Genomic DNA, 10,772 nt, shown 5'->3' on the forward strand with positions numbered 1-10,772 from the left:
TTGATGTTCAAAAGGAACAAAGGAAGCAAACACATAAGCGTAAACAATAGATATATGTGAAGATGAAACTGCTTCAAGGTCGAGCTGGATGCTCATTCTATCTGTGTCACATGTGTTACGACCTGGCTCAAAGGAGGGGTCGTCACACATGACCATCAGGACGCCCTGAAGACGTGTCCTCTGATATATTTTGGTTTGTTTCATTAAAGAGAAGAATGCTGACAGTTATTAGTTTCCTGGATTCCTGCAACGGTAACTGATCTTTAAGAGCCAGCAAACATTCGGCTGGACGGCAGCGAGCCAGAGCTTCTGCCAACAGAGTATTTGATGTTATCTGTCAGATCTCCATCAGCAGGATGAATTACAGACATACCAGACAGGATAACTGTATGAAACTGATCCAGGATCAGCTGCTATGAAACTGAAGCACAGTGTGTGTGTCTGTCTCCATCAATTAATTCAGTGTGAAACAACAACACAAACCATACCATCGTCACACAGATCAGACACTATCAGTGTTATTGTACCTGAGCTTAGGTTATTATGTGAAGCTGCTCAGCTTTACAACTTAAAGTGATAGGTTGAGTTGAAAACCTTCACAGAAAATAGAGCCGTTGGTCTGAAGGGGAGCTCCAGTTTTAACCTCCCAAACACAGCTTTGACCTTAAATGTTAATAAGTGAGAGAAAAACACATTTATTCAGTTTCTGTTGATCTTCTTAAAACTTTGTTTCTTTTGGGATGTTTTTTTTTTTTAAAGTAATTTGACCTGAGACCTGTGATCTGTGGCTGCTGATTCAGACCTGACACTAACCGGAACTCCGTCTCTTTGTTTTGTCGCCGAAGGTCTGTGGCGCCGTAATATGACGTAGGCACATCCAGGACATATCCGGAAGCTGCTCCGTGCACACGCGTCCAGTCTGCAAAGCCTCGTGAGTTTCTGTGTTTTATTGGTTGTTTTTAACTTTATCTTTAAAGATATTGTTACGTTAACGGAACGTTAACGGCTGAGCGGTTATTTCATGAAGAGATTAACATCTCGTCTTTGTTTCCGTCTGTCTCAGACCGGTTTATTGTTAGCAGCTAACAGCTAACGTTAGCGGGTTTGTTGTTTGTGTTGAGCCGGTGAGGGTGGAGGAGTAGAGCTGGTGAGGTCATGTGATGTTTCTGTCTTTCAGTTTGAACGATGGAGCTTCAGTCTGCCAAGACAGAAACGTTGAAGGAGGGAGGAGGACAGAGGAGACATGAGGAAGAGGAAGGAGGAGGACAGAGGAGACATGAGGAAGAGGAAGGAGGAGGAAAGAGGAGACATGAGGAAGAGGGAGGAGGACAGAAGGCACCAATGAAGAGGAGGGAAGAGGAAGGAGGACAGAGGAAACATGAGGAAGAGGAAGGACAGAAGGCACCAATGAAGAGGAGACATGAGGAAGAGGAAGGAGGACAGAGGAGACATGAGGAAGAGGAAGGAGGACAGAAGGCACCAATGAAGAGGAGACAAGAGGAAGGAGGACAGAGGAGACATGAGGAAGGAGGACAGAGGAGACATGAGGAAGGAGGAGGAGGACAGAAGGCACCAATGAAGAGGAGACGTGAGGAAGGAGGACAGAGGAGACATGAGGAAGAGGAAGAAGGACAGAAGGCACCAATGAAGAGGAGACATGAGGAAGAGGAAGGAGGACAGAGGAGACATGAGGAAGAGGAAGAAGGACAGAAGGCACCAATGAAGAGGAGACATGAGGAAGAGGAAGGAGGACAGAGGAGACATGAGGAAGAGGAAGGAGGACAGAGGAGACATGAGGAAGGAGGAGGAGGACCGAAGGCACCAATGAAGAGGAGACGTGAGGAAGAGGAAGAACAGGTCCCACCCCCCAAGAAGCTGGTAGATTTACTGATTATCATCCCTCAGATCAGATGTGATTATTGATTGTGTGAAGTTATTGAATGTGATTTATCCAGCAGGTGATCGATCACAGTGTGAAGGTAGCGAGTCACTACAACAGTCTGCAGGAAGTCGGTCTGGCTGCAAGAAGTCAAAGCAGAATCTTCTTCATGAGGAACTTCAACAACTGGCTGAAGAGTGTCCTGATCGGTAACTGACCATTAATCAATACGATCAATAAAAACATCCTCACTGATAAGTGTAGCAGAGGAGAGAAGAGATGATTCAGGGTTTACATGAACTAACATGAACTTATACATGTTCCTTATAACTGTGGGGTAACCCGCACCCACAGGTTAGGGTTATGAGGGTTAAGAGTTATAAGCACTCTGATTCTTTTGTCATAAGTTAGTTTAATCTTCTCCGGACTCTAACGAGAGTAACAGATGAAGCAGCTCTGTGATGTATCTTGTCTCAAATGTGGTGGATTCCAAAAATAACTAATGAATATTTGTAGAAACTTTCGTGTTACGTTTGAGGACAGAATGTGGTGGTAGGTGGTCAAAGGAAGTTATTATAGTTACAAGAAAAGAAAAACACCTGAACGCACCTGTGTTTTTTATTTGATTGACAGGAGAGATCCTGGACCAAGTGCGGGGTTCAGGATCTCAGAAGGTTTCTGTGTTGGACCTCGGCTGTGGGAAAGGAGGAGACCTGCTGAAGTGGAGGAGAGGAGGAATTAATCACCTGGTCTGTGCAGGTAATTTAGTTACCAGCACATTTCTTCAGGGTCTTTACACCTCTTGTTGTAGTTCTCCCGACCGATGTTCTCCTGGCGTAGACTCTCCTGACTGGTGTTCTCCTGACATAGTCTCCTGATATAGACTCACATACCACCGTGTTACCAGAGACATGTTAAAGAGATGTTTTATGTGAATTAATAATCAATAACGTGTTTTCATTTTCAGATATAGCCGGAGTGTCGGTGGATCAATGTCAGAGTCGCTACGAAGACATGAAGAAGAAAAGTCACGTTAACGAGAAAATCTTCAGCGCTCAATTTATCAACGCAGACTGTTCCAAGGTAGAACAACACCACCTAGATCAGTTCACTACTTTATCTATGTAGAACAACACCACCTAGATCAGTTCACTACTTTATCTATGTAGAACAACACCACCTAGATCAGTTCACTACTTTATCTATGTAGAACAACACCACCTAGATCAGTTCACTACTTATCTATGTAGAACAACACCACCTAGATCAGTTCACTACTTATCTATGTAGAACAACACCACCTAGATCAGTTCACTACTTATCTATGTAGAACAACACCACCTAGATCAGTTCACTACTTATCTATGTAGAACAACACCACCTAGATCAGTTCACTACTTATCTATGTAGAACAACACCACCTAGATCAGTTCACTACTTTATCTATGTAGAACAACACCACCTAGATCAGTTCACTACTTATCTATGTAGAACAACACCACCTAGATCAGTTCACTACTTTATCTATGTAGAACAACACCACCTAGATCAGTTCACTACTTATCTATGTAGAACAACACCACCTAGATCAGTTCACTACTTATCTATGTAGAACAACACCACCTAGATCAGTTCACTACTTATCTATGTAGAACAACACCACCTAGATCAGTTCACTACTTATCTATGTAGAACAACACCACCTAGATCAGTTCACTACTTATCTATGTAGAACAACACCACCTAGATCAGTTCACTACTTTATCTATGTAGAACAACACCACCTAGATCAGTTCACTACTTATCTATGTAGAACAACACCACCTAGATCAGTTCACTACTTATCTATGTAGAACAACACCACCTAGATCAGTTCACTACTTATATATGTAGAACAACACCACCTAGATCAGTTCACTACTTTATCTATGTAGAACAACACCACCTAGATCAGTTCACTACTTTATCTATGTAGAACAACACCACCTAGATCAGTTCACTACTTATCTATGTAGAACAACACCACCTAGATCAGTTCACTACTTTATCTATGTAGAACAACACCACCTAGATCAGTTCACTACTTTATCTATGTAGAACAACACCACCTAGATCAGGTCACCCCTAACATTATCCTTGTGTCTCCACAGGAGGTTTTGTCAGAGAAGCTGGATGACCCAGAGCTGCTGTTTGACATCTGTAGCTGTCAGTTTGTTTATCATTACTCATTTGAGAGCGAACAGAAGGCTGACATGATGTTGAGAAACGCCTGTGAGCGTCTCAAACCTGGAGGTTACTTCATAGGAACGACTCCTGACGCCTTCGAGCTTGTGTAAGAACAAAGATTTATCTAGAACACTACTCTGTTTCCTGCTGTGTTCTGCAGGAACTTCAATGACTGATGGTGTTTTTAGATGCTGTGATAATGATGAATTGAATACTTTCTAAACATGTGTAGCGCTTGTTAATGTAATTCAGATTGTATATGTAGAAATACATAAGTTTAGATTAATTCTCCTTTTCTTTCCTGCTCCTCCTCCACAGTAAACGTTTGGAGGCGTCGGACTCTCTGGCGTTTGGTAATGAGGTTTTTAAGGTTTCCTTTCAGTCCAAAGGTTCCTATCCACTGTTTGGGTGTCAGTATCACTTTAGCCTCGAGGACGTTGTCGATGTTCCAGAGTCCCTCGTCTACTTCCCTCTTTTTGAACAGTAAGATCGTATTATTAATAATAACACTTCACTGAGAGATGAGAATGTTAAAAATCTTTGTGTTGTAATGAAATGTTTAATACATCAGGACTGTTTTCAGAGTGCAAAAGATGTTTGACTAATTATAAAAACATACAACCGATGACTAAATTCTGAACAGGCGTTACTGTAATACTAGAGTTTCTATTCAAGTCAATTTTATTTATCAAAGCCAATATCACGAATGACAAATTAGCCTCAGAGTGCTTTACAATCTGTAGCGCATATGACATCCTCTGTCCTTTGACCCTCACATCGGAAAAGGATATTAATCATAATTATTATAATATACTGTCACTACTGTACACTAAGTTATTGGTTCTAAAGGTTCTCGTGTATCTACTTGTGTCTCTGTTTGTCAGCATGGCGAAGCGTTACAACATGCGGTTGGTGTTGAAGCAGAGATTTTCTGAGTTCTTTGACGAGAAAGTGAAGAAGGAGCATCATCGCAGCCTCATGATGAAGATGATGGCTCTGCAGGTAAAACTGGTACAAAGTGGCTCTGGACATTTAAATATTTAATTATCAATCAATAATCAGCTGTAAACTTTGTCTCTGTAGGTAGAACAGTATATAATCAATCAATAATCAAAGTGGGCCTTTGGGTAAATCAGTGCTCTTCAGTGTAATTAATGAAGTTAATAAACAGAAATAAAAGTGTAAATGAAATAGTGAACGCTTCTTCAATTCTAAGTTATAACTTTACCTCCAGACGTTAAATTCATGCTCTACTTTATAAGCGCGTGGTTCTGTCAAAGCAAGCGATTGAATGACGTTTGCTAAGCGTGTTCCACTCGTCATGGCGACCAGGCTGTGATGGGATGGATTTGATCTCAATATCTTTCAGGAAAAGACTTAAATGTAGATGAAGAAATTAAGACGTTATCAAAATCTGTCTTCTATTTTAGTCATTTCTGTTCCCCTCAATCACTCTCTTAATCACACATCCACACGACATACTGCGTCTGTTCTTTGTTCTCCTTTGTCGGTCTTTGTAGTTCTTTGTCGGTCTTTGTAGTTCTTTGTCCGTCTTTGTCCTTCTGTGTTCTTTGTCATCCTTTTTGTCTTGGTCCCATCTAAGCCATAAAGTGTTCTGTTCGGTTGGGTGACTTGTGTCAATCGGTTGGTTGATTAATACATATTTTTGTATGTTGGCTGAGCAGATTCTCTCGTAACGTTCTTGAGAAAGTAGCAACAGGACAGGACGTTGTTTTGAACGGGTACTGTAGTAGTGTCATAGTAAACATGTTCACCGTGCAGATTATTTTACTGTGTACTGAACATGTAGTTGATATGCATTTAATGTGTGAATTACTATCTAGTTACCTGAACCTGTTTAGTGAAAATGTGCTTGTTGTATTTTCAGCCGTTTCCTTGTGAGGATGGAGGTCGACAGGCTACAGACAGCAGAGGAGAGTACGGCCATGCTGAAGAGCACTGCGTCAGAGCCGGTGTCCAACTCCCACTGGTGGGTCTTCTGAATGCACACGTTTCCAGTCTGATTCCTATCGGTTCAGAATGCTTTGTCCAAGTTGGTCATGTGTGGTCTAACAGTTGTTTGTTTGTGTGCAGGGCACTCTCAGCAGATCTGAGTGGGAAGCCGCCAGTAAGTTTTTAATGTCTCTAATCTTCACATTAACGTCAGTGTTACTGTTTAATCTTCACATTAATGTCAGTGTTACTGTTTAATCTTCACATTAAATTAGTTTAATCTTCACATTAAATTAGTTTAATCTTCACATTAAATGAGTTTAATCTTCACATTAACGTCAGTGTTACAGTTTAATCTTCACATTAATGTCAGTGTTACTGTTTAATCTTCACATTAAATTAGTTTAATCTTCACATTAAATTAGTTTAATCTTCACATTAAATGAGTTTAATCTTCACATTAACGTCAGTGTTACTGTTTAATCTTCACATTAAATTAGTTTAATCTTCACATTAAATTAGTTTAATCTTCACATTAAATGAGTTTAATCTTCACATTAACGTCAGTGTTACAGTTTAATCTTCACATTAACGTCAGTGTTACAGTTTAATCTTCACATTAACGTCAGTGTTACAGTTTAATCTTCACATTAACGTCAGTGTTACAGTTTAATCTTCACGTTAACGTGTTGGAATTGAACACACTTTTCTGTCCCTGAGGTGATAGAAACCTGGTGCCTTCGTTCTTTGTAATATAGAATTGGATTTATGATCTAAATGATCCCAGTAAACACAATTGTAGTTTAGTTAAAATAGACTTGGATCTTAAAAGTAGATGAATTGTTATATTTCATGAACTATTTTCAGTTCTTCATCTGAGAATGTCAGACTGAGTCATTCATATGTGAATATCAAACATGTCCACATACTGATGACAGAACTTCTGACTCATTCTAATAAATATGAATTGATCCTTTCCTGCTCTATCTGTTGTGTCCAGGTATCTACTTGGTGTTCATCTTTCAGAAGATGTCTTGATGGTCAAAACAAGCCGCCGTTCTTTGTTTTCTGATCTCACCTGGGGTGCATGTTGGGTTTGTGTTAACTTTGTTACTTTTAAGTCATTTTTTGATGAACTATGAACTTTATTTTGTTATCTAAATAAATATGAAGTCAATTGTTGTTCTGTTTTTGAATGGTTTGGGATTGTGATTCTGTCCATCACTGCCTCACACCACTCCGGCCTCTCATTGAGGCCTTTGGGATGTGTGGTCTCCAGTCTGGATATTTCAATAATTTCTTATGGTTCTACCTGGATTATGGTCTAGAGAATAACACGATTCAACAGTCCTCTGCACATTCCAGCAAAACTGCGGCGCTAAAACACTCATTCCGTCACACGCTCATGAGCAACATTCAAATATTATTCACATCAGAGGGAACAATATTAACCATATCATAAAAACGACACCATAGACAAATGGTTCACTTACCAAATGCTGTTCACTTAAAGACAAAGTCCATCCTCCTTTCTTTAACAAAGAGTTCAATGACACGGCTGTACAGTACATCGGTTCAGTTCCAGTAAGAAGTCCTTCTCCATTCATGGACGCCAGTGACAGTCGAGCCTCCCCAGCTGTACTTCTTGTCCACGTGACATCCATCACTCTTCATCCTGATAGTTCAGTGTTTCTCAACCTTTTCTGATCCTGCTGACAATTTAATGACAAGTCTCTCAATTAGTTGATCCTTACTCAGTGTGAAACCTGTTTCGATGAACACAAAGCTGAGTCTCTCTGTCTCTGTTTTTACTTTTGTTGTCCAGGACCCAGTTCAGAGTCTGCATTTTTCCTTTTAAAATATTTCTCCATCGCTGTTCGTCTCATCACCTCAACCTCTCCCATCATTTAATTCTGTCTTAAATTAACAAATGATTGCACTACCTGCTTCCACCCACTGGCATGGAAGAGTATTTATTTCTTATCAGCCACTATATTACAGCTCAGACGCTCAACAATGGAACATTATTTGCAGCAACGAAATTTTTGGACTGATTAAGAGAAATTGGACATTTTCCCACGACACACCTGACAATCTCTCACGGGACACTGGTTGAAAATCACTGTGACGACGGACCGCCGTTACCTATGCTCAGGTCAGTATTTGAAATGTGGTGTGATGAAGTTACCAAGGAAAACACACACAATGTTATTGGATGTATTTATTGTATGTGTATATATATATATATATATATATATATATATATATATATATATATATATATATATATATATATATATATATATATATATATAGGGTGTCAGTTTCCTTGAAGAACACTTTAATATCTAAGCAGTGGGTTTTTTGGAATTTGTTTCCTTTAAAGGTGGTCGTATCAAGAAAATCCACCGAACTAAGGCTGCTGGTGGATTTAATCTTGATAGAGTCCCTGTGTGTGTTAAGTGTGTTTAAAAATACCTCAAATTGCTGTTTGCCATGGGTCCATACTCCCCAGATATCGTCCAAATATCTATAATAATAGAGCGGCTTTTTATCACAGGCCTGCAGTGCTGAAGCCTCCCATTCAGCCATGAATATATTTGCATACGCTGGTGCGAATTTTTTGCCCATGGCTGTGCCTTTAATTTGTAAAAACCACTCCTGGTTGAACTGGAAATCATTTCTGGTCAGGTTAACTTCCAATAATTGCAGTAATTCTTTGTCTGGTCTTTTGATGTCCCGCTGTTGTAGAAAGGCGTTTTTGATGGCCTGTAAACCCTCTTTAATGTCTATGTTAGTGTACAAACTGTCAAAATCCAAAGTGAAGAGGATGGCTCCTTCTGGAATATGAAGTGTCTTGACTATATTTACAAAATGATATGTGTCCTTAATGTAACTGGGTTGTGTGGTAGAGAGAGGGTTTAAAAAGTGGTCCAAGTACGCCGCCGTGTGGTAGGTCTCGCTGCTGCAGTCTGAGACAATCGGTCGACCAGGTGGAATTCTGTTTGGTAAGCTCCATTTGTCGGGATCTTTGTGGATCTTTGGGAGCATATAAAAGATTCTGGCTCTGGGTGTGGAGTCCCCCATCAGATAATGTTTTTGTTTGGAATTGATGAATTTTTTCTCATGTAGAGATTTGATGATTTTATTTACTACGGGAATGGTGTCCAGGTATATTGGTTTATCCAGTTTTACATAGTATTTAGTGTCCTCCAATTGTCTTTAGCCTTCCCACAAATATTGCTCCCTATCCATAATAACTATTGCACTTCCTTTATCTGCCGGTTTGATAACAATGTGTTTATTGTTTTGTAACTGTGTGAGGGCTTTAATTTCTGATTGGCTAAGATTAGGAGGAACTTGGTGGACTTTAAATGTTCTGTCAAAGTGTCTCTCGACAGCTTTAATGATGTTCTTCACTTCTATTGGAATAGCCGTTATAGGAGGAGTCCAAGTGGATTTGCAAATAAATGGGAGTCGTTCTTTAGGAGGCATGTGCTCATAGTAGGCCGCTAATTTGAGTGTTCTGTGGTATTGTTGTATGTCATATTTGGTTTGTGGAATGATGTCCTTATTTGTGCCTTTAGTGGGAATAAAATTGAGTCCCCGGGAGAGCAGGGATGATTGTTCAGTTGTTAATTTGAAGTTTTTTGTTAAATTAATAACCGATTTGTTCCCCTCCACTAATGGTAGGCTTGTGGGGATATTTAATTTAAATATGTGCACCAGTGGTCAAATATGGCTTGTGCTGTCTCATGTGTCCAGTGGACATTGTCCAAATCAGTCTTAAATAGAGCGCTGGGTAGCATGGGAATATACTCACCAAGCAACGCAATATAAGAGTTCAGGTGCGTCAGGCTGTTCTTCTCCTTGGCCGGCAGGCTGTTGGAGAAGTTGATCTCTGGGATGAGGATCTTGGCTTGAGGAAAGTACAGCTTCGCCACTCTCAGCATGCTCTGTAGCTGCTTGATGGATGTCTCTTTGGCCTTCTGCTCCCGATTGCAGATGCCGAAGGACATGATGATCACCTCCACTGGGACGGATTCTGTGGTGTTTTCCAGGATCCCCTCCGCATTCCTGAAGTTGGCACCTGGGAAAGAGTCAATCTGCAGATCAGCTATGGTGTGTGGTGGCAGTCTGTGCACATTGGAGTCTCCCATTATGACCCATTTCCTGTACATGTTGAGGTGCCAGTCTTTAATTTTCCTGGCCGACGTCATGTGCCGTGAAGGCCGGAACAGGCCTGCTGGTTGGGGTGTGAAAAGTGGGGCCGTTGCTACTGCAGGGGTGAGAGTGGACTGCACTGCTGTCTGCAGAGTGTCAGTTACACTGGGTGTCGGGATGGTGGGACCCCTGATGGGAGGACGAGACTCACTGACCCTGGTTTCCTCCTCTGGTTGGGTGGTGTGGTGAGTCGGCGACAGTCCCTGAATGGAGCCTGCGTCGTGTGCGACGCAACCGTTCCCCAGTGTGAGGGTGCGGCGGCTGGACGGGGGAGGCAGGGTGGGCTGCGCTGCGTTACCCGGGCCTGTGGGAACCCTTCTAAAGATTCTCTGGGGTAGTGGCAGAGCCCGATGAGGAGTTGTCATGGGGAGATTCTCCTCTGGTGTGTCCTCAATAACCGACAGCGATGGCTCCGACCTTGCTGCGGAGAGAGGCCGAGTGCGAGCAGTACACTCCTCCTCTCGTGTTGAGGGGACGGGGGTGTGTGCTG

At 41.4% G+C, this 10,772-nt stretch overlaps 1 protein-coding gene across 2 annotated transcripts; it reads left to right on the plus strand.

Annotated features, from left to right (window-relative positions):
• The first annotated feature begins 892 nt into the window (after window positions 1-892).
• rnmt (RNA (guanine-7-) methyltransferase) lies at window positions 893-7,176 on the plus strand. Of its 2 annotated transcripts, none has more exons than XM_079176666.1 (11): window positions 893-931; window positions 1,178-1,878; window positions 1,956-2,088; window positions 2,513-2,638; window positions 2,847-2,962; window positions 4,030-4,211; window positions 4,424-4,588; window positions 4,990-5,107; window positions 5,994-6,095; window positions 6,200-6,233; window positions 7,059-7,176. In XM_079176666.1, exons 2-11 carry the CDS (start codon window positions 1,186-1,188, stop codon window positions 7,094-7,096), a joined length of 1,707 nt encoding a protein of 568 aa, XP_079032792.1. In that variant the 5' UTR covers window positions 893-931; window positions 1,178-1,185; the 3' UTR covers window positions 7,097-7,176. The 2 variants fall into 2 exon arrangements, with proteins under 2 accessions (XP_079032792.1, XP_079032793.1); XM_079176667.1 differs by having other exon boundaries at window positions 1,959-2,088.
• Window positions 7,177-10,772: the final 3,596 nt, after the last annotated feature.

The sequence above is a fragment of the Pholis gunnellus genome (assembly GCF_910591455.1).
Source record: "Pholis gunnellus genome assembly, chromosome: 16".
NCBI classification, from domain to species: Eukaryota; Metazoa; Chordata; class Actinopteri; order Perciformes; family Pholidae; genus Pholis; species Pholis gunnellus.

Excerpts from the sequence above, each read along its gene's own strand:
- rnmt (XM_079176666.1), top strand. The coding sequence starts at position 1,186 with ATGGAGCTTCAGTCTGCCAAGACAGAAACGTTGAAGGAGGGAGGAGGA. Across the intron at positions 2,639-2,846 it reads TAATCACCTGGTCTGTGCAG|ATATAGCCGGAGTGTCGGTG; the intron begins GTAATTTAGTTA and ends TTTCATTTTCAG. Across the intron at positions 4,212-4,423 it reads CCTGACGCCTTCGAGCTTGT|TAAACGTTTGGAGGCGTCGG; the intron begins GTAAGAACAAAG and ends CCTCCTCCACAG.